At 36.1% G+C, this 25,171-nt stretch overlaps 1 protein-coding gene across 3 annotated transcripts in view; it reads right to left on the bottom strand.

The window, feature by feature from the left end:
* Positions 1 to 23,855, bottom strand: part of tnrc6c2 (trinucleotide repeat containing adaptor 6C2) — a 46,424-nt gene extending 22,569 nt beyond the window's left edge. For 2 of the 3 annotated variants that reach the window (XM_026263077.1, XM_026263079.1), the window contains exons 1-4: positions 23,160 to 23,855; positions 12,742 to 12,836; positions 10,645 to 10,666; positions 3,070 to 3,390 (exon numbers count right to left, since the gene is read on the bottom strand). In XM_026263077.1, the coding sequence (XP_026118862.1) occupies positions 3,070 to 3,390; positions 10,645 to 10,666; positions 12,742 to 12,798 (400 nt within the window). In that variant the 5' untranslated portion in view covers positions 12,799 to 12,836; positions 23,160 to 23,855. The remainder of the gene's footprint in view (positions 1 to 3,069; positions 3,391 to 10,644; positions 10,667 to 12,741; positions 12,837 to 23,159) is intronic. The other variant, XM_026263080.1, reaches the window with a different exon arrangement.
* Positions 23,856 to 25,171: the final 1,316 nt, after the last annotated feature.

Raw genomic sequence — 25,171 nt, 5'->3', positions numbered from 1 at the left:
GAACAGAACAAAACAAAACAAAATAGAAGACACAGGAAGTGGGAGTTTATATACCTAGACAGTAGCTCCACATTACTAGCCTAAAAAAAATAAATCGAGATACAAATTGTGACCATTCGACACCAACATACTTCTGCAACTACTGTCTAAGAGTCTTTCTACAGCATCCTTCCACCGCCTGAAGTACCTCTGTCTTGAATGAAACAATAATTTGCTGAACTGTGTATCTGTTTTTCATCCTGGTGTATGCCCAGGAAGTTTTCAAACTTTGGAAAATAACATCAGACCTTTTGGCATGTTTACCTAACAAATTTAGATTTTCTTACATTTTGCTTTAATACAGTCTACAATTACAGCTTTCCAGTGCCAGACTTTCTCTAGCCAAAGTTTCAGTGACGTAAAAGACTGTGCTTTTGTCTGAAAATAACTTCCTTTCATACTAATTCTGTTTTCTGGATCAAAGGCCTCACTTCTTCCCAAGAGCGGAATGGCAAACATGTTTTAAAAGCTCATCAGTCATGTTTTCCACTTGTCAAAGTCAGATCACAGTGTTCTTTTAGAAGAGCGCTGAGAGAAAGAAGAAAGAATTAGAAAGAAAAAGAGTGAGGAAAAAAAGGAGAGAGAGAGAGAGAGAGAGAGAGAGAGAGAGAGAGAGAGAGAGAGAGAGAGAGAGAGACTCAGGCAGGCATCAGCTGGGGAGAGACACTGTGCTAATGAAGCTAGAGGGGGCTAGGCAAGTGAGACAGGGACCATATCTAGTTTAGACATGGATGAAATCATATCTGTGACATAACTCAAACACCACCCTACTAATTTTGCATGTCCACACCTTTAAACCTGTCTCGATGCCTGTTCTATAACAAAGCTAATCAAATCTAACAAATATAAGTGCTGTGATTTAAACTGTTTAATGATTATATTTAAAATCTCATATTTCTGATGCTTTAAACATTTTAAAACTAAATACCAAAATTGAAATCGCACTGAAAAAGCAGCTCTCGAATCTTGTTCTGCTACCAAGAACTGGAACTCTTTCAGCTGATCCAAAAGAGGAGAGAAGTCACTTTTCTTTGTATTCACACGGTTCATGGACTGAAAATGGACTTTGTGTTCACTTTAGTTGTAATATAACAGCTAAAACAGATTTATTTATTAATAACATGCTGTGCTATTGTTTGCACAGTACAACCCTCTCTGGAAGGACATCTTTGAGTTTAGATGTTTTTTGAGTGTCCAGTTACGACACATACATTTATGCTTTTAGCAGATGCTCTTATCTAAAGAAACATTGTACTCCAGTTAAACATTTGATCAGTTCTTGCTTTTTCTGGGAATCAGACCAATGACCTTGCCATTCCTAGCACCATGCTAATTAATTTAGATGCCCATTGAAAAGACAAGTCTTTGAATGCAACAATAAATCTTATGTACAGGTGCATCTCTAAAATTAGAATGTTGTGGAAAAGTTAATTATTTCAGTAAATCAACTCAAATTGTGAAATTTGTACATTAAATAAATCCAATGCACACAAGACTGAAGTAGTTTAAGTCTTTGATTCATTTAATTGTGATGATTTTGTCTCACATTTAACAAAAACCCACCAATTCACTATTTCAACAAATTAGAACACTTCATAAGACCAATAAAAAAATAAAATTGTGAATTGTTGGCCTTCTGGAAAGTATGTTAATTTACTGTACAAGTACTCAATACTTGGTAGGGGCTCCATTTGCTTTAATTAATGCTTCAATTCAGCGTTGCATGGAGGTGATCAGTTTGTGGCACTGCTGAGGTGGTATGGAAACCCAGGTTTCTTTGACAGTGGCCTTCAGCTTATCTGCAATTTTTTGGTCTCTTGTTTCTCATTTTCCTCTTGACAATACCACATAGATTCTCTTCTATGGGGTTCAGGTCTGGTGAGTTTGCTGGCCAGTCAAGCACACCAACACCATGGTCATTTAACCAACTTTTGGTGCCTTTGGCAGTGTGGGCAGGTGCTAAATCCTGCTGGAAAGTTAAATCAGCATCTTCAAAAAGCTAGTCAGCAGAAGGAAGCATGAAGTGCTCCAAAATTTCTTGGTAAATGGGTGCAGTGACTTTACTTTTCAAAAAAACACATTGGACCAACACCAGCAGATGACATTGCACCCCAAACCATCACAGACTGTGGAAACTTAACACTTGACTTCAAGCAAAACTAATGAATACTGAAATAAAACTTTTCCACAACATTCTAATTTATTGAGATGCACCGGTGAATGCTCTACAGAAATGTTTCTGATAATGGTCTGGTAAAAACAAAACCACATAGAGCTTCTGTAAGGCTGAGTCATTTAATAATTATTATTAAAGGAAACCACTTACTAATCAATTACCAAAAAAAAAATGTTGTTCTGCACATCCCAAAATTAAACCTTCAGTTCAAAAGACCATTTCGTAATTTCAAATAAAAAATTAATTGTTCTCTGCTTTTGATGGTGTTAAAATCTCAGAAGCATGCACATCTAAAATATTAATTAGCAGAAAATCAAATGCATTTGAAACAGTGAAGACAATAATTATTCAAGAGTTGACAAAGCCATTAGGAGCCATGGAACAGCCGGTGTGCCGCTGTTCCCAGGGATTCCCCTCTGTCCAAGCTCTGTTCTTACACCTGCCATTAAATTTGGCAGATTGGAGTGAATCGCAAACGCTCTCAGTCATCAACCAGAGGGATGTAGGGGAGGGGCCCAGTAAACAATAATTGCAAAAAACACTAGAGACAGAGTCCCTCAACCATGCCACTCCCATGACCTCAGGCATAGAACAAGACTTAAGAGGTCAATGGCAGGCTTTGTTAGGGTGTAGCAGTGTGGGGGACACAATCCCACCCTCTGTCTCTAAATCATAGCCACTCTACACTTCTATATCCCAGCTGGGCCATGAGGAGGAATACAATGTCTCTATCAAGACATCAAATGATAAAAAAAAAAGTTCATCTCTATTCACAGACCTGATATTGGTCAAGTGAAAAGCCTGTTAAACTAAATAACTTATTTTCTCCTTCAAAAACAGAACATGATTCTCACCCGTGTGCCGTTTGCTGGTGGGCGTCTCGGGAGGGGAGATGACACCGGACTGAGTGCAAGCAGAGGTCGGGTTCAGAGTGCCTGTAGGTAAAGGTTGACCCCTCTTCAGTAGCTGCCTCTGCTCCTGCTGTCGGAAGCGTGGAGGAACCTCTCTGGGCACATATCGGGGACTGGGCTGCTGTAATGGGTGTAACTGATGTTGCAGGGAATTACAAGGGCTACGCTTGCCATTGCTGGTGGTGGCAGCAGAGGGTACAGGCAGGTTCAAGGACAGAATGGGGCTTGAAGGGATGGTGGAATTGGGATTAACAGAGTCTGGCACTGCGAGAGAAGTGGAAATTTAAAGACAAAATCCAAATTTAGATAAATGAATTTATAGAAATAAGTGGCAATATATCAAACTACAATAAAATACCAATCATCTTACAGTCTTTGTTAATTTTTCTAAGCTGCACCACTAAAGCTTTTTTTTTTTTTAAACTGTAACTATACAAACACGTACACACACACACACACACACACACATATATATTAGGGCTTTAATTGCATGATGTGATGATTAATTAATCGAATTAATCACACAAATAAATTTTGAGAAATTCCTCCCAAAAGATAATTTAAAGTCATTGTTGTGTAAATCATCAAACAGCCATTACAAAAAGTAGGTTCGGCAAGAAATATTTTGTTTGACAAAATGTATTACATATAGCCTACTCTTTTGGACCATGTGAGTTTTGGGTTGGGTGTACAATAAATTTAACTAATAATTTATTTTCTTCGTTTTATTATTATTATTATTATGAAAATATGACATTATTTCTATATTAAAATGATATTCTAAATATTAAAATTAAAACTTCCAGTAGGTGGTGGTAAATGTCTTTACCCAAAAATGTAAAAAAAAACAAATTGTCATTAATGACTCACCCTCATGTCGTTCCAAACCCGTAAGACCTCCCATTCATCTTCGGAACACGGTTTAAGATATTTTAGATTTAGTCCGAGAGCTTTCGGACCTTAATCAGTTAAAATCAGTTAGAATTTGTTGAAGTATCGAAAATACATTTTGGTACAAAAATAAACCACTAATAACCAAAAGGTATTTTCAATGCTTCAACAAATTCTAACTGACCCTCTGATGTCACATGGACTACTTTGATGATGTTTTTATTACCTTTCTGGACATGGACAGTGTACTATACATACATTTTCAATGGAGGGTCAGAAAGCTCTCGGACTAAATCTAAAATATCTTAAACTGTGTTCCGAAGATGAACGGAGGTCTTATGGGATTGGAATGACATGAGGGTGAGTAATTTTTGGGTGAACTAACCCTTTAAGTCATCAAGTCATTAATTCATTCGTTTGATTCGTTCAAATGGCTGATTCATTCAGGAGTGAAGTAAACGGTTCTTTATGAATGGTTCACTGAATCATTAGGCTTGTTCGACTTGAACAACACCGATCAGTGTGTGACATCAAAGTACCGCAAGAGATTAGACAACAGACGACTCCTTGTGCTTTTGAATCGCTCTCACGGTAATTTGATGTCATTCACTGATACATACACTGTGCTGTGCCACTTCAAAGTCAACGCATATGCCAATGGTTCAATGCACCAAATGGTTCACCTAATTTGTTCAAAATGTGGATTAAGAAATGAAATGCCACTGTAGGTTGCTCGGGGATGAAAAGTTCTGATTTGTCTTTATCTTCTGGTTGGCAAAATTGAGCATAACTAAAATTACAAATATTTAAAATAACACAATATTTATTAACTTATAAATTAACTGTCTTATTTTGGCATTATCCTTATTCACTATGCCTAAATGATTAATTAACATTTTGAGCTGTAAAGTCAGATTTCAAATTTTTTGCCTATGTCATTCAATATTGTTTGTCACATCCATGAGCAAAGAATAGTCTGACAACAATATAGCATGTGTGGATGCAGTTGGATGTTACAACAAGTAATGCTGTTTCAACTAGTCAGCTAGCTAGCATTTAACATTTCAAGTTCTGAACAGCAACCCTGGTCACTCATTCAAAATAAAAAGAATGCTTAAAATCCAGAGAGTCAAAAGGGGGAAAAAAATCTGACCCACAACGTCAGAAATTATTATAAATTACTCAGATCACATGCTTTCTCATATGGGGTTTGCTGGAAAAGTTTTTTTTTTTTTTTTTTTTTGTGCTTTAAAAGTCTAAATGGCATAAACCTTCAAGAAAAATTTATTATTACATTTAATTTTTTTAATAAACATCTGTCAATTGATTGTGCATATTCAGAAAGAGACCTCCTCAACAGTGTTTACTATGAATGCTGTAGAGGAAGAGGAGGATGTGGCAGTCCATGAACACTGACTACAAACCACTCAAAAAAAAAAAAAAAAAAAACCTGTCTAATGTCTATTGTGAAAAATGGGGAAAAGCTGCAAGCTGCAGTGACTAAAGACTACCAACAGTAGCAAGTCCCTTTGCCGGCCTAAGATAAATTTTCACAATTTCTAGGTATTCTGGGTAAACACTACACAGGAGGGCCATATGGGGAAAGGCTCTTTGAGAGATTTACACACAATGCTCAGGAGAAAAGAAAAGGATTAACATCAGCCTCAAGCACTGAGCAGCTCTGGGCAGAGTTGCTGTAACTCATCCCAGGTTTTGGGTTAAGGATAGTCACAGTTCGAAGAAAAGTCTTCATGCCAAGATGAGACATTTATAACAGCCTGAATTAAAGGAAATTAAATGATCTGGAAATTAACACGCAAGAATAAAACATGATCAATCAGCCCCATGCAGATCTTTGCACATTTAAAAAAACGAAAGCCTTGAGTTAGTCTCGCAGTTTGTGTCTACTGTGTGGGATACTTACAAACCAAGCAAAGAACTCTTAATGTTTTCCAGTTGTGAATTGAATACAGAGATCCCCTGGAGTCATTTAAAAACAGAGCACTGTTGGCCGCTGGCTGAAGATGGTGACGCACATCTATAATTACATTCTGCTCAGCGTGCCTATCCATCGACAATGCTTCCAGCCAATCAGAGCAGTCTTGCCTGTCTCTTTCTCTTCTGTGCCCTTCTCCTTCGCACATTTCCCCTCCTCCTCTACCCTTTCCCTCTCTCCATTCTCTCCTCCATCCCCCACAGCCTGTTCGACTCGTTCATTGTCCCTATTGTTCAAAGTGCTTGTGAATTCATTATAGGAAACAGATGGACACTGGGACCATGAGATCTTCACACTGGCAATCTCAGACAGGCAATTTGCTGTGGGGCCTCTCTCATTCCATCTCTTCCTGTCTGCTTCAATCTTGTGTTCTTGTGTTCAGTCTACAGCTCCATCTCTCTTTCTCTCTCTCTCTCAAAATCACACATAAGTAAGCACATACGTATGGCTCTTAATCCCAGAAAAAATCTGGAACCAATTCTCTTTAAAGTGTTCAGAAGCTAGAGAAGAAACCAAATCTTTAATAAATTTATTACTGTACATGTCTGCTGTGTTTGGGTGGCAATCATCAGGGACACTGACAGAAAAATATCAGTATTAGTGCTTTTATGTTAATAATTGTTTGCATGTGTTTCCTTCTTTTATTGTCACAACAGTAAAAGTCTGGCTGTAGTTGAACATGCTAATTTCCTTCTAGTTTCCCTCTAGATTACCCAGAATTCCATCTGTCAGTTCAACAAATATGAAAAGATCCTAGACTCCCTTAACTCTTTTCTTCCAGTAAATATTAGGAGGTATATAGAACGTGTACATAATTCACTGTCTAAATACAAATTCCACTTGCATTTGTCTTGGGATGATATTCGTTTAACGATGCAAAGAGAAAATGAGAAACTCTCAAAGGCGCACAGGCATGAACTGCTGACAAAGCGCATTATAGTCAGTGCAGAGGATGAGAGATGGTTCTTTATAATAATACATTTATAGAAACTTTGGGCAGCATTTAAGTCATTCTACTTAGTTTTCAGACTGAAATTAAACCAAGGTTTAAACACTGATACAACGTTTCGACCAAAATGGTGCCGTGTGCAAGTTTGCAAGTTTGCATCGGAAGTTTCCAATGTAGAACATTTTGTTGATAATGGAAAACAAGGAAAGCAGTTTTTAAATCAATCTAGACTAGTTACTGGTTGGAAATATCTCAAATGTTTCAAGAGTGGACACAGTTGGTACTAATAGAATAGAGTTTTGAGACTACTAAAGCTTTTTCTTTTTAATGAAACACAAATTAAACTTTTCATTTAGCTTTAAATAAACATTTGGGCAATTAAATTTGGATAATTGGGTAATTGATATTGCAACGCCGTTTATGGTGTTAAATGTTTTTAGGCAATAAATTAGTAAAATTCTTCAGCAACAATTTAATTAGGCAAGGTTTTAACATCAAAATACCCAAAGGAGGATGGTTCTCTCTTTTCTTCACTGAAATTCTATGGCAAGTCAATCTCCCTGGTTGTGTAAAGAAAAATGTAATACATAAGATATTTCTGCCTTTATCAGGGAAATTTTTAGGGAATCATCCTTGCTATGGAGAAAGTTGACCGTTCACCGACCTGTCACTTTTGGCATAAATCTGGTTCACTTTGTAGCTTATTATGGCTTATAACTACCCACTTAAAACAGGAAGTTGACAGCCTGACAGACATTTAAAACAACTAACCACAGCTATTTTGTAAACATCATATTGTGAAGCATTGTTCAAAGACGTTAAAAATAAAGTTAAAGCACATTACTGATACACAGAAACTAAAGAGCATTTTTGACACTTTCCTTTATAGTATATTTTTCTAATTCATATTATTTATTTATTTACATTATTACAATATCTAAATCTTCTAAATTCCAAAATGTATAAGCATTAAGCTGACATGGACTCTTGACAGTGATGAAAATGATCTTGGCCTTTGTAAATTTGCATAATCATGGAGTCCCTTCTGGATCAGGAGTTTGAAATCATTCTGACAAGTTCTAATGGACAATTGTAAACTGTTCTACTGTGACAGCATTGAGAGCTGCCCCTCCAATGTAGCACAGTTAAATTGATGAATGAAGGCCTCTAAACTGATTAATGTGTTCCAGAATAAATCAACATAACAGAATCTAAACTTTCATGATTAATTTGAGTATTTATAAATGTCACAATTGAAGACCCTCCTTCCTTTCTGTTCAGGCAAATTAGCCGCTTATTAGACTGCAATTCATGAAAATCAGCCTCGTGGTGAGTGTTGACGTAATTAATTGGATGAGAAATTGCAAATTAATTGCATCAAGAATTTTGGTTTGTCAAGCAGAGAAGTGATGCTGTTATCATTTCCAAGACTGTAATTGTTCTGCTACAAAGGGAAATCACTGTGAACCTCAGAATACGTCCAATAAAAAAAAAATGCATTTAAAATTTTCCATTACACATTAAAAAGTCAACTGACTGCAGGAAATTTCCATCCCAGCAGGGCATAATTGGGGTAGAAAATGCCTCAGTTTGAACTCTGTTTTATTGTGGCCTTGCTGTGCCGCACTAAGAAATTGGTGACCTTTGCAAAAAGCCACTTTCACTTACACAGTAAATGATTTTGCATGTTATGAGGAGATGTGCCTTTTTAAACAAGTCTGAATGTTCAAAAGCACAGGCATAGATCAAACATGTTTACTGCTGCTGTGGCTACCAACTATTACCAAGAGATGTCTTTGAGGTAGGTTAAAGATTGCTACTATCTCTCATCTCAATGTCCTGATCTCAGACAAATCTTCCTTTATGTCCTCCACTTTGAAAACATTGGCAATCCCTGAAGACTATTTACATTTATTTTGAGTCCAATAGCCCATATCTAACAGAAGTTACTGAAGTTAATTAAGCTGTAATTATATAGATCTTCCACATTCATGTAAACATGGATGATGCACTAGATCGATATTTCAGAATAGAAATAAAGATAAGGCTGCATTTTCATGCCAGCCCTATGAAAGGTACACCAAAATATTAGGGGTGCTCCGATCACGATCAGCCGATCGTTAATGCGCATCTCGTCAGTAAAGCCGGTTTTCTAATCAGCGGTAAATTCCATCAGGTGCGTGATTTCACATAGAGTAGCTGTTACTACACAGAGTCGTTGTTAATAGAGAAGATGCGCAAATCACGTTAATTTTCAGTGTTTATTGGCGCATCTTTTCAGTTAACAACGCCTCTGTGCAACCCCTACAAAATATCCATTTAAATCTGTCAATGCAAGCAAACAAAGCAGACAGAATCCCCAGACACAATAATTACTTAATGCACTTAATTAATGCAAGACTGGAATTCACGTATGAAAACTTTTTACAACTGCAATATTCAAAAAACTGATACAAATATTTAATAAGCTTCTAAGACTGCTAAGGCAACATTAAAGCAACGCATACACTGATATGACCAAAAAACAAAAAACAAAAACAATGATGGTAGCAGTTTTGTTGCAATTAGAATTTATCAAGTTTTCAATAGTTTTCAATGGTACCAGCGATTTCAATACCATGCTGGTACCATGTGAAGACCATTGTGAATGATATAGTAACCATATGCAAATACCAAAATATTAGAGCTGGGTAACTACAGATAGTGTTGGGTCTTAGGCCATCTTGTCCTTCACCAATCGAGTTGATGTTTAGATACGGAGATGTTTATTAAGGTCTTGACTAGGGCTGGGCGATATGGAGCAAAAAATATTTCTCGATATATTTTGTTATTTCTCGATATACGATATATATTTTGATATCTTTACAGGAAAAATAATCCCCCCAAAACTACTGCAAAAACAAATATGCCAAATATTACATGTTTAGTGCCCTATGAAATGTTTTATGTTTTCTTCATCATATGTTTTATTGTTACCTGAATCTGTGATTTAGCATTTGTAATTATTTAAATGCATAAAAACAAATGTAAAAACATTTCTTCCATGTTTTATGTTAAATAATAAAGCCCCTTTGTTTACAAAAAATTGAGTTTGCTTAATTTTCAATAATTAAAAGATAAATTAAATGAATGTTTTATGTCTTAATTTGATAACCAAATGTTAAGGAAAAAAATTACATTTGTTTTTATGCATTTAAATAATTACATTTTAATAATTATATATATATACACACATATATACATATATATATATATACATATATATATATACATATATACATATATATATATATATATATATATATATATATATATATATATATATATATATATATATATTTTTTTTTTTTTTTATAATAAAAAATAAAAAAACAAGTCCATAAATTAAATCCAGCAAACTGCTGATACTGAGGAGTGACACCCAGTATTACCCGTCTGGGTTTCCCTACAGCCCAGTGAACATATGCTAATGAAATAAAGCATGTGTCACCAAGCATTAGTCCGCACAGGCATGAAATCAGAGCGACAAAAGCTATCTTCAGACTAATGAGGGAGATCTCCATATCTGCTGACCTTACTACACATGAGCCGCATTAAATTTGAGCTGAATTACATTACTCTTCTGTTGAAATATAACCATATTGTATTTTTAAAGATGAAAAGGACTTTAAAGAGTACTTACCTTTGGTTTTCTGTTCAGTGTCCTGTAAATGAAAGCAAGAGATGCATTATCAGCAAAAGCTATGATATATTTCACACTACTTAGTGTTGTAGATTACATGTTATTTGCATAGTATGATGAATATTCATACCATATTTCTGTAGCAGGCTGACCTGACATTTTACTGCTAATAAATTATTTGGGGTTAAGGAGGTTCACAATTGTACCCAGCCCAAAATAACTGCAAGATTAAATAAGCACCAACAAAAAACAAAACTCTACTTCAAGTCTTAAAATACACTGTGCCTCGTAATCTTGACAAGAGATTACGGAGCAAATCATATTGGCACAAACAGTGGCCTGCTAATCGAGTGGAGACAGATTACAAACAGCCCTCTGTCAGAGAGGAGTCTAGGGGGAAGAGGAGTAAGAGAAGGGAGCAAGGCCAGAGTGCTAGTTTACATTCCCTGGTGCCGTTACAGAACTGTTATAAAGACTGTTCTTTTCTTACTGCCCTTTTAAGTACAGAACTTCAGAACACCGGGTTCAAAATAAAGATACTGGAGTACTCAATGTGCATTTGCTGAATCCCAAAAGATCTAACCACTGATTCAAACACAAATGACAAATTCTTAATAGGAAAAAGTCTTAAGAGATGAAAAACTGTTAACAGCCGTATTTTCTATCGCCCTACACCAACCCTACCCCTAAACCTAACCCTCACAGGAAACTTTCTGCATTTTTAGATTTTCAAGAAACTTCATTCTGTGTAATTTATCAGCTTGTTTACCCGTGGGGACCTCAATTTAGGTCCCCACCGTGACACGAGTCCCCATGAGTCTGTATGTTTTCAGGTTTAAGTCCCCACCAGAATAGAAAAACAAGTACACACACACGTACACACACACACACACACACACACACACACACACACACACACACACACACACACACACACACACACACATATATATATATATATATATATATATATATTAGTGGTGGGCATAGATTATTTTTTTTTAATCTAGATTAATCTCACTGTGATCTTGAAATTAATCTAGATTTAAATGGCTCATTCGAATTCTGCCGAAGGCATTCAGAGTATGTGTGTTACCCAAATAAAACTGACAAACAGTAAGTCTTTGAGAAGGGGTTTATCAAGCTAGGTGGTGCATTAGAAAAGGGGCTCATCTCCTGTTTCCAAAATGCCTTTTCCAAAATCACAAAGTGCTTGAAAAAGGTGTAAACTAATTCCACATTGCACAAGGTGCAAACAACATTACGCCTGTTTCACACCAATGTTTACGTTTTTTTCAAGTTTGTAGGTGTCAAGGTACAGAAACCAAATAATTAAATGTAAAATAGCACTGGATAATCTTCAATGTAAAAATGAAATATACAATCAAACCTACATTTATTCAGACACCTTCAACATTTCTCACATTATTATAGTTTTGCTATATATATCAAAAATGATACCTGGTGTCTGAATAATTTTTGGTTTGACTGTTAAAACTACAAAGTAATGCAGTAAAGAGCAGTGAGTGATTTTCATTTTCTTGGATTAACATTACAGCAGCCAGTCGCTAGATTAGGCGCGGTCCCTTTAAGAGACGATGAACGCATCCCATATAATACACATCCCATTTTTTCCCCTCAACTGTTTACTTTCACTTAAGAAATAACAGTTTTTTCGAGCATAATTTCCAAGGTGGATATTTTGAAATATTTTGTATGTATTTGTCGGCACAAGTTCAAGTGTTTTGAGACACCTTTATATATATGTATTTGTGTAGCATTTCAGTTAATGTCTAAATAGACATTCTGAAACATATCGAAATCAGTCCATATTGGATATTTAACTGTGCACAATATTTCACCCTTTGATTACATTTGTTAATTTCACCCAATAAATAAATAAATAGAGTAAAAAAAAAAAAAAAAAAAACTATTATAAAGTATACTACAATTTCTGATGTTACGTGTAAGATTTAATATCACTGTCATCCATCAGTTATTGGCCTTATATAAAAAAAGTATAATATGTCTTCTTGGTCCAGGCTACCAGAAATGTATTTATTTTTTTGTTTCTTTTTTTAATTAAAACAAACTGACCGTTTTCTGAGTAGTATCCTTCTTTGTCTCTTCTTCTAGCGTTTTCTTTTCTTCCATCAAATGGTTATCTCCTCGTGATGTTCAGCTTCTCTCAGCTAGAGGACAGACAGGTGAAATATTAATAATTGTCAAGATGGAAGGATGTAGGATCTGCAAAATTTGGACAGTAAAAGAACAGATACAATGTTTCCAGATCCAACTTTATCACTCTTTAATGTATCTGAAGACAGGTAATGGTTTCTGAGACCCAACCCGAGGCCAATTTGAGGGGATCAGTCTCTATGGTAAGTCTAGTTACATTCAACACTGCAGTGAACAAAATCCTAATACAAAAAGTCCGCAAAAGGCATTGGTAAAACTATGACCGTGCATTGATTTGACAAATTGATTGTGCTACAGGGGTCCATCCACATTTTGTCAGTGCCAGTTGGTATCCTGACTTCACTTATCTCACTCATGCACAGTTTAGAAAGCATGACCTAGCCAAGTAGACAGATGATCCTCATCTTTCCAAATCTAAGACCATGTACAATATATAACACCCTAAATCTAAATGCATTTTCCACCCAACAACACACAATTAGATCTCAGAAGTCATAAGTCAGGTATTAATTCATAAATATACACGTAAACAATATACGCCAGAAATAATGGGGGGTGTCCTGTTGAGTTGCCAGTTAGTAAAGGAAAAGCTGTCAATCAGTGAAACTGCAAGTGACAACAGTGTATTGTGCTTAGAAACAACGCACTGGCAGAGAGCCATAGTATGGCTGGACCAATGCTTAGAGTTGCCAATCGGCTGTCCTGATTTAACCTCTGACTCAGCCTCAAACCCCTTCCATTGGCTAGTAAACTTATACCCACTTTTACTGTCCAATCAGAACACAGGCATTTGAGTCATTGCCATTCATACATCTTGGCAGAGGTCCAGAGCGAGAGGATAGGAATGGATCATGTTGAAATTACCCGGTGCATTTTGTAGAGTGGGACACTGAACAGCTTTATAAATATCCCCCACCCTTTGTCTGCTGGAATTTTCCAAAGCCTACCAGTTTAGGTGTTAATAAAATATAACCATCTGCTACAGACAATAGAGCAGATACAGTCCCATTAGGATTTGTGTAAACATACTGTATTCTTTGATTCTGATAAATTTGTTTTTAATGGAAAGAACATTCTATAATCAAATACTTGGTCCAGTTTATAATTTATTCCAGGTTTTACTTGCACATCATCACAAATAAATGTAACAATACATTGTCTCTAATGTGTTTAGACATATTTTAATCAAAATACTGAAAATATACTCAATTTAATACAGTTTTTGCTATATTAATATAATATTTTTGAGGTTTATATATTTTTTCCCTCCCAATCAGAAGAACCATCCTTACATCATTACACAACCTAGGGCACTAAATCTACAGTAAATTAAGTCAAGTTTTTCAAAAATTAAGATCTTTTAAATGTTTAATTTTGAATGACGTTTCACAATTCATTGAATTTAGAATGTAATAATTAATTAAATAATATTAAACTATTAAAATTATGTTTAATAGTTTAACATTTTACATGACCTAAGCCCAATCCCAATTCTACCCCTTAGTCCTTCCCCTTTCCCCTACCCCTCCGTTTCGCGCGTTCACATGAAGGGGTAGCGGTGTCTCGATTCTCTTTTGGTTGGAGATAGCCCTTCAAATGAAGATTTTTCGGGACCACACTTCAAACGAAGGGGTATGAATTACCTCGGCAACATGGCTGCTACAGCGAACAAAAAGACACATACACTGTAAACGTAAGCTTTTTTTGGCATAAATAAAGATTTTAACAAAAAGTAATAATTTGTTTTATGTTACATTCAATTGTGAGTTCATATTAATGGTCATGTTAATCAAAGAAATGTTTGCAAAAAACAAATCGCTAATATTTGCTAACATCACATCATTACAGACTGCATGATAGTCTGATCAGCACAGCATATGTCTGGTCAGGGTGATAACTAACGTAGACATTGATGGGGGCTAATCCCCCAAATAATTAGAAATCGCTAAACCATTTTCTAAAATATTGCCTAATCGAGAGAGAGAGAGAGAGAGAGAGAGAGAGAGAGAGAGAGAGAGAGAGGGAGAAAGAGAAATGGAAGTTGCGTGTATTGGCGTCCATGTGTTTATCTTTTTAGAGTGAGTTTACTTAAAAACAGTGATTGTATCCTCTCGTCACTGGAAAATATAATGTAGCGATTCAGTATTTAAACTGTATTTAATAAAAGCGTTGACAAGTTTATTTTCTCCTGGATGTGTGAGCTGTGCGATTTCCGAAATGTGTGTGTGTCAGTAAGCAGCTCATTAATACAGAACGATAATTAAAGGATCTAATGCACACCAGCATATGTGTGTATTATAAGAGCTAGACGACGAATGATGGCATGTGACGTCATGGTAGTGGTGTCCCAATCCTTGGAATATTTTCTCCCCTACCCCTTGACACTCTGTTTCAAGGGACAAGGGGAAGGGGTAGGCGGAGGAGTAGGGGAAGGGGAAGGGGTATAAAATAGAATTGGTATTGGACCTTAATAACACAGTGGCAAGATTCAATTTGTGAACCCTTTCAAAATATCTGGATTTCTTTTTTTATAACTGTATATGTAATACAAATACAAACTGAATTAACTAATAATACACAAACTGCGTTTTTTACATTTTTATTGCAGTGCAGGATGAAGACAGTCAATGAACCCTTGACTTTAGTAAATAGCAGATCCTCATTTAACAGCAAAACCTCAACTAAATATCTTCTAGTTGCTTACAAGACTATTGACCAATTTTGGTCCGTCCCTCCCCACAAATCTATTTCAGTTTATCAATATTTCTGAGCGGTCATGCTAGAACAATCCTCCCTAGATTATGGCACAAAATCTGCCCTGGGTTAAGGTAAGGGAAACACATATTTTCCTTTTTTCCCCCAGCCATTCTTTATTTATTTGTGTGCTTTGGGTCATCATCTTGTAGCTTCACCTAACCACTCCTGAAGTCATAAACTGTTGTACTGACATTCTCCACCAATACATCTTGATACACTTCATTGTTCTTTCAATGACAGCAAAGTAGCAGTGTCTGTTCTGTTACAGTTCACAGGGTTCGTACAGAAACTGCATAATGAAATTCCAGGACTTTCAAGGACTTTAAGGACTACTTTTCGTTTTCAAGGACTAAAAACAGAGATCACAATATTGTTATCTTTCAAATTCTGATAAATGAACTAATAAAATATAATGGTATAAATAAAGTGCAGCACACAATGGCTGTGGCAACATGAAAATACACTATGGCAAAGTTATCGCTTTTCCTCATTCAAAGTAATTTTTTTATGAATATATGATTAACCTGAAGAGTAAAAGCTTCATCATACACTTGGAAAATTATAAATTATGTCATGCTCTTAGACACCAGGGGTGTGACAATACACTTAGATCATGAGAACAGACAAAATCCAGATACTTGATTCGCTAGAATGAGACAATTTTTTAAAATTATTTTTAAGAAATTTTCAATAACAAAATATTTGTCTTTTAAATCACAGAAAGCAAAACAATGTATGTTGTATATTGAAACATTTAACTAATCTAGAGCCGTAACTAATGATTATCTTGGTAATCAAGTAATCTTAATCTACTGATTATATTTGACAACTAAGTAACCTGATATTTTAAGTGAAAAACAGGCTTTATAATGGCTACATATAAACTAACGATGAGGTAATAATAATAGGTTCAGATAAAGTATCAAAACCAATTAAACGCATGTTTTTTTTTTAGCATTACTGTTAAAATATGTTATATGCCTATAAATAATATGAAAATAACCTAATGTGAGTACATTATGATTAAAAAAATATCTGCCGAGGGCACCAATAGCCTGGCCATGCTTCACTTTACAGCGTGATTCAATGACATTTAAATCCATGTCATTTTAAGATTTTGCCACATGCAAACTCTGGGCCAGGGCTGGAATTTTTATTTTGAAATTGTGATGTACAACAAATCACACTAGCTTAACAGAAATATGTTGATATAGCCTACTCCTGTATTTGCATAGTTTTATAAATGATTTACGTTATAAATCTAGAGTTTTCCCAGAAAAACGTTAAGCAACCCAAACTCACAGTATATGCAAAGGAAGAGTTTGTGGACTGAGTCAATGGGAGGGTTAGAGAGCTGTCAGATTCCATTAAAAATATCTTTATATGTGTTCCTAAGAAGAACGGTAATCTTACGAGTTTGGAACGGCAAAGGCGAGTATTTAAAAGACAAAGTTTTCATTTTTGGGTGAACTATCCCTTTAAGTCTAATTACATTTTGAGCGACCAATGCAGAAATTCAGATATTTTCAAAGGGTTCACAAAAATATTGTACATATTGTAGTATAAAGCACATATTAATGCCTTATTCTGCAAGACAATATTTTAGATTCTTAATACTAAACCCGCCCCTAAACCTAACAACCATCTTAATAACTATTAACTCTATATAACTCTATATAACTGTTTTACTTATCATTTTACTATAATTTGCACACATTTCTAAAATGCTGGAAAGTATTTAAAAGAACAATACTTCATAACTGCTCACAGCGACTAGGAGCAGAAAGAGAAGAAAAGTGCAAACATTTTAAATGGGTCTTTATTATGGCAGCGGCAGGTAGTATGCAATGCAGTTATAAAATTAGTTTTAGAAACTGTTATTATATAGGCTATAACTATATTGTGTATAATTGTCTTTTTAAACAGGAGATTTAAATAATCTAATAATAAATAGGATTATATATTATTAAATATGCTTGGAATAATAAGAATACATTTAAAAAAAAGTTTTTTAATTTCATATTACACAATAATAAGAATACATTTTGTAAATAAGCTTAAAGTTAATTTTATTTACAGCAGAAAAATTGTGTGACTTGTCACGTGAGCAGCATGTTCTAGGGTTCGTAGGATCACATAACTCACTCCTCTGTAAATAAATAGCCATCTGAATTTATGAGTTTTATCACTGAGGTGATATGTAAATACATTTTTACAGACATCCTAATGAGAAATAATTACTGCCTGAATCGTGCTACAGACTGCTGAAATCAGAGTGTTAATTGAAAAAGATGGATTGAAGAGATTCTTGAAAATGAACTAACATATAAGCTGAAACGCCAAACTTAAAACTGTTTTTTTTTTAGTTCTTTTACCATACCCAATAAAGTAAAAACAATAAACTCTTAAACCTACATCTATGCATTTGGCAAATGCTTTAATTCAAATTACTTCCATTGCATTGATGGTACAATTTGCCAGTTAATGCATTCCATAGGAATTTAACCCATGACCTTGGCATTGCTAGCACTCTACTACTCTAGGAATAATATCACAGTCAATGTTATTTGTTTACAATTACCAAAGTTACATCAGAATGCGCAAAAAAAAAAAAAAAAATACCAGTGGAAACTGACCCTAGTTTTAGGATACATACATCTCTTTCTCCAGGCAGGAGACCTGAAGGGCACACTCAGCTATATAATAAAAACAGTAAGATTTTCTAATTGCTCAAAAAGAATGAAAGAGGATGAAAATCATTAAAATGTACATGCCTCAAAGGCAAAATAAAAACTAAATAAACAAAGTGTGATATTCATTCTCACAAACGAAAAGTCTCAAGTTGCATGATCAAGCTTAGGTCAGGCAACGCTTAAGGTGAAGTGGTGCAAGGGATGTGGTTATCGACCTGCAGGGGAGGACAGGGGAGGAATACAGAAAAACACACTGAAAGGTGGTGTGTTTCAGAGTAGGCCATCTTGGCTTATATCCAGACTTGTGGAGGCTGCGAGCAAAGGCTTGTGTGCTCACAAGGACTTCTGGCACACCACAGCAGAGGGCAGGGGAAAAACCATTAACCTTCGGTCTTCCTGCCACAGAGTATTAGCAACCTGCAGCTCCCCTCGGTAGTTCACTGCACTGACTGGGTCATCAAGAGGCCTTCTCAAACTACAACTAAAGAGCAGCTTAGCACATCCTACGTGCTGGAATTACTGTGTGTTAAGGATATGCGGGATTGGGGGGAGTGGGCACAACCTGCTAAATTTAGAATGCTGGTTCGTCATGTACAACCTGACTCCAGCTGAACTGATTTGGATCTTGACTCCAACTCACTGACTTAATGATCTATGACCCATTGCATAAACTGCTTAGATTACTATTAAAAGTTAGTTATTTGTATAAAAACGTAGATTGGAACTTAAATTAGTTGAATTAATGCCTAGATTTAGATTGATCTATTTTTGAAGTTTACGCTGGAAAAACAACGGGAGGTAAATTGAGACAAAACAATCAACTCACAACCAAATGGAAACCAATCACTGAATACCAGACATTTAAAGTTAGCAAAGAGCCTCAAGTTGTATCCTGGCCTTACCATGTGATGTTTAAGAATTCAGGCACACAGCAGAATTGAGGCTAAACAATCCAGGATTGTCTTACAAGAAGAACAGCTTTGTCTAAGCTGTCAAAACATCAATGTCAGCTCTATTCTGATGAAATTTATCAAAGTGAAATCGGATAAGACACTATACAAAAACACCCAGCTCCAGGAGATGGAGTCAGTATCATTCCCAAATGGTTCTCCCTTTCATCCTGAAGGTTATACTGACAGCTACCACAGAGCCCACACACAGAAAAACAGACAATCGCTTCTGACAGCCTGTCAAGGGTACAAAGCACAATAAAGGCAAAAGAAAGTGTTTATAAATAAAGGAAAACCAGACGCTCATTTTTAATAGTACGCCTGAGAACTCAAGCAGCACTGAATCAATACACCTGACAATACCATCACTGTATTCAGAAATCATTAAATCACTGAAATCCGAAATGATGAGAACTAGCAAACCAGAAAACAGTTAAAACAGAACGAATAAGATTTGTACGCCATCTTGAACGAGCTTCAACTTTCTTGCAGTGTTAAAGCCTCTCAGTAATTTATTATGGTGCACTCTTGTTGTGGTTCCTCATATCAGCAAATTCCCATCATTGACATATTAGGACTGCATGATAAAATCGCAAAAACATGACAAAATCGCTTAAAGACGGTTTTGCAATCAGTGGTATTTCATATACAATCGTGGTTTTGAGCAGCTTGTCAGTTAACAATGGCTCTGTTTAATAAACGCATGTCTATGTTAAAGCACACACGTGATCGAGATTTACCGCAGATTACAGGCTTTACAAACAAGATGCGCATTAAATATTGCATGCGATTTATCATGCAGCCTTATTACATATAGTACATTACATTTACATTCAAACATTTGGGCTCAATGTTAGTGATGGCTGGCTGGTAATTGACAAAACTGGTTCTTGTCCTAATAGGTCAATTCTTAATGTCACTGACATTCATTAATCTAACACATGCATTCTTTCCCTCGGTTTTTGGCTGCTAGATGAAGTTAAACAGCTGTCTAGAACCTCTAGAAAATGTCTAGAAAATGTATTATAGCATTCTTAAAATAAAATAGAATATTTAGACAAATATAAAGAAGACCGTAATGGTTTGCATCAAATACCACTATTTTACAAACACCTTTTTATGTAAATATTTTTGTAGAATGAAGACATACCTGTAGAATAAAATGTTAAAATAATAATTAGTTACACGTACAAACTATTCTATAACTAAACTTAGAAACCACAAAGAAGAATCGAAAGAAATTATATCTGTGCTCTTCTCACACTAACTTTTAATTTTGAGTTTGCCTGGTGCATTTATTCATGCTGTTTTATCTAGGCTCTGAGGTCACAAATTTTTTTTTCAATCGTATCAATTTTGAACAAATTATTAGACATAAATAAAAGTCATTGTGTAAAATGTATGTTTTCTGTCTAATTAATAGGCAGTGTTGAACGAGTGTTGAAACAGTAATCGACAAACTCAAAATCTCGAAGCTTTACTCTGCCTAGAGTTTATAGCATAATGCTATCGTAAGACAGAATTGGGGAAGGACCCAGCAACACAGCAGGGATTTTCTGGGACACTAGCCAACGCTCACAAATCCTTTCTTCAGTTCTTTCCCTAACCCGGACCCCATCCTGTCCTGCTGCGTGGCGCACCATTCTCCTCTCACATGGACAAGAGGATTTCAGCCTCTTACATCAGAGGGTTCAATGTTAACTGAGCTGGACTGGACTGTAGTGTGATGATGAGGTAATGAGAGAAATATGGGTGGAAAGATCCCAAAACACCACCGAAGACCCCTGTCTGGTTGTTCGATATTTAGCATGCGTTTTGATGCCAGGTCAGCACTGTCTAACCTCTTGGGATGGATATTTTATTTTAATTTAAGCAATTACAAACATGCGGTTTTATACTACACGACTGCCTGAAGAGAAATACCTCCTTTAAAAAACATAATAATGAATTCATTAAAAAAGGAAAGAATAAAAATCAGGAAAAGGATTCTACGGTTACAGAAATGCAAACTGAACTCCAGCAAAGGAGAGTTCACCACAGCCAGCCTTTGAAATCTGTGCAGACAAGAACAATGTGCTCTAATTTTATCAGAGCAAGACGGAGGCAGTGTGCAGCCACAGAAGCCAAATATTAAATTATGTCCAGCTATAAAGTGGGGCTAGACACCAAATAGAAAGCCACAATGTACACAGAGAATCCCATGAAAGACAAGGAATCCCCAGTGTCATTCTACTTTTACAAGCTCTGCGGTTCAGGGGTTTTTGTGCACCCGTATAGTCCAGAGTGTGATCGCTCATCCGTACTGCTTGCCCTTTTTGCCACAAGCTGAACACTGGCGTCTCACGCCTCCAAGCTTTGACCCCAATCCCCTGCAGTGCCATGAGGGACGGTGGTTTCCTAAAACCAGACGAAAGGGGGGAGAGCTGAATCTGAGTGTATCAGAGCAAAGGAGCTCCTCGTTTTGGTGTGATTTATAATTAAGGTTGAGCAGCACACACTCAAAGGGTAGACAGGTTATGAATTACAAGTGAATTGCCCTATTCATCTTATCAATGGCATCAGCCAAGTGTGACGTGATTTTCAAGAGAAAAATAGATAGAAGAATAAAATTATGGTTCTCAATTAAGTGAACAAGACAATAAGCAAAGCTACAAAAGAACAAAATGCCAATATGGATAAACAGTACTAGAATAATGCGGGGGGTGGGGGGTGGCATATCCAAATAAAGAGTAAAGATGGTTCTCTAAAAAATGATTTTTTTTTTACATAATATCTAACTGCTCTTTAGTATTTAGATAATAATTCTGAATGTAATTTTTTCACAAGGAGAAACAGATGACCCCAAGATTGTGAATATAAACAGCTAACAGAGCTAGAATCTAGGCTAGATCTAAGAGACAAACTCTAATTGATCTATTTGACTTCTAGTCTTTCTCTTTTCTTTCCTGTAAAATATATGTCAGTACATAAGTTACAGGCTTTCCTTTTTGTGTGTTTTGCTGGAAATCACACAACCAACAGAAAATGTAATATCATGGTGAAAAGATCCCTTTCAGTGTGAAGGAACATGTCAACAGTGAGGAACCTGTGAATTGGAGGATTTTAAGTGTGGTGTTTAATAGGATCATATGCATGTGATGTTAGTTGTACCCACCAGATTAAATTAGCTGAATCTTCTATTATTTTGATAGACAGGAAGAGTAACAGCGAAAGCCCAGCCCTTCACTTTGTACCACCTCAAACATTTAAAAATGCATACGTTTTAGGGATATGTTTTGACATTGACAACGTGATATCACTCCCCTCACAACCAAATTAATATTAAATTCAAATATCAGATTCACTGCATAGTTTATTACTTTGGAACTTTGGTAGTCTGTTATGCTAATTAACATATTTGAGCACAGTATATCTTAAAATAAACACACGGGTAAATAAATAGAACAAAATTAAAGACTATTAAGAAAAAAAAAAACTTTTCAGTATAAATAAAGGCTCTAATTACAGATTACACGTCTTGACAGCAGTTAGATACATCTAAAACAGTATTTTACCCAAGCTATCATTTAGCTGACCCAGTCAGCAAAGTAACTAACAGTAAACACATTACAGGTCAACTAGTCTACCTGCAGTAACTTGGTTAGGCGCGTTTATGGTCAAGCTTGTCGCTGAGTTAGAAGCTACAAGCTTTCAAGTAACAGCCCAGATTTTTAACCACTACGCCAAAGCACAGACATGTCTCCAACGGATTAGATTTAAATTGAATTTGCAGACTGTTTTAGAGACGATTAAAGATTTAGCAAAAAATACAAGAAAAGAAATACTGAGCTGTTTATCTAGACAACATCGGTTGCAATCGTATATGTTAAAGAGTCAGCAGCCGAGGTTTTGAAACGGAGCCAGTATTTTAACTTACCTTTTTGTTCACAAGTCGAGCTTTGGCAGCTTTCTTTAAAAAAGTGTTGCATGTTGTACGGCGGTATAAAAGGCCTTTTTTCCCGAAAAAAAAAATGTACCCGTAAAAACAGACAGACCCAGGTAACACTGTACTGAATGAGCAGCTGAAAGAGTCCCAAAAAGGCAACAGAACAAAAATAAACGCAAAATTCAGTATGCAAAGGGAAAAGGACTGTTGTGAAATTTCTATGCAGACTCAGAGCCTCGGGCTCTGATGGAGATTATAGAAGCTTGCATGCTGGAAAAACAGCAGATGACATTTCCATGACATAAATACACTCGAAAAGCCAGGAAAAATACATTAAATCAGCGAGGCAGTTTGTCAATTACAGTGGCATAAAGTGGTCATCAGAAATAGCATCTCATCTACGGTGCAAGTAAAGGAAAAGGGCAGTTTGAAGCTGCTAACGTTACTGTCTGGTATACTGACATGAAATTATACGATGCAAGCTGCTTCATTAAAGTGCAAAAATAAAGATAGCGAGCGATGTGGCGAGCAGTCTGGCTGCAGTCGTGTCGAACAATCCAGAGATGCTTTTAAAACGACAGTGGAAATATCCAGGGATAAGTGCGGAGTGTCCGGAGAAAGCGCTGAGACTGTCGGGTCAGGATCAAACCTCTGCAGCCATTTTGTTCGGTATCAACACAGCAGACGTGCAGCTCAACTCCAGTGGGAGGGGCTTAGCCACTGAAGTCATTTCCATATAACGTTTAACCAACCAATAAGCAAGCAGACTGGTTTTCCATAAAATGTTTTAAAGCGTCCAGTTGAAATTCACAGGGGCTGTTATGGGCGTTCAGCGGAGACCTCTGCACGCTCTCTACACAAACAAACGATTTAAAAAACATTGTTTTCATTTCACACTGGCTGTGAAATCTATCTATCTATCTATCTATCTATCTATCTATCTATCTATCTATCTATCTATCTATCTATCTATCTATCTATCTATCTATCTATCTATCTATCTATCTATCTATCTATCTATCTATCTATCTAGTAGTCGTGATTTTGCACGACATGTTACAAGATCAGATCCTGGACCAACATTACTGTCCAAAAATATAGACTAAACTTAATCCCTACCCCTAAACCTAACCCTAACCATAAATTATTTCTAAAATCAGTGTGAAATGATAGCTGATTAAAGGGGTCATATGATGTGATTTAAATGTTTCCTTTCTCTTTTTAGTGTTACAATCTCTTGGTGCATAAAGAAGATCTGTAAAGTTGGCAAGACTAAAGTCTCAAATCCAAAGAGATATTCTTTATAAAAGTTAAGAGTTAACCACTCTACCTAAAACGTCTCATTCTAACACATTCCCACATGTCTGTCATAATGTGGAAAGATTTGCATGATGCCCCCCAAATTAAAGAGGCATAACTTTTATTCTCACTGTTGCCACCGCCTCCATGTTGTTTCATTGTGAATGTGATGCAACTTTGTTTGGCCTTCCAAAGAAAGACACAACTAATGGTTAAGTTGTATTTACAACACTGTTATGGAACAGTCTAACCCATAGACTGTATAAAAACATGGACGTAGTGTTTATGATGTCACCCATAAGTTTCCGAAGAGCGTTTTTGAAGCCAAAAGTACGCGGAGCTGGCCATCGCCATCTTGGCAGCACATCACCGTGCATCACTCCCGGATAATCGAAAATGGGCAAAAAGGCGGGAGCTGGTTGCTGAAACCATGCACACCTAGCTCGACGGCAGTGTCAGCAACGGCAATCCACCGGTCAAGGTGCGGTCACACTAGCCTTTGAACGTGCAAAATTATTTCGGACGCCGCTGCGAATATGGGCGGGAGCAAGAAATAGCGGTTTCCCCTTAGTTATCACAACATGGGTTAATCTGTGCTTTTACTGTGTCTTTGGCGACGGCGTCAAAAGCATCTAATTATATTGTACTCTCTCTCTCTCTCTCTCTATAAATATATACACACTAAACAATAAAAAAATGTAGAA

Source organism: Carassius auratus, chromosome 6 (assembly GCF_003368295.1).
Source record: "Carassius auratus strain Wakin chromosome 6, ASM336829v1, whole genome shotgun sequence".
Classification (NCBI taxonomy): Eukaryota; Metazoa; Chordata; class Actinopteri; order Cypriniformes; family Cyprinidae; genus Carassius; species Carassius auratus.
This window is presented reverse-complemented; position numbering and strand designations above follow the sequence as displayed.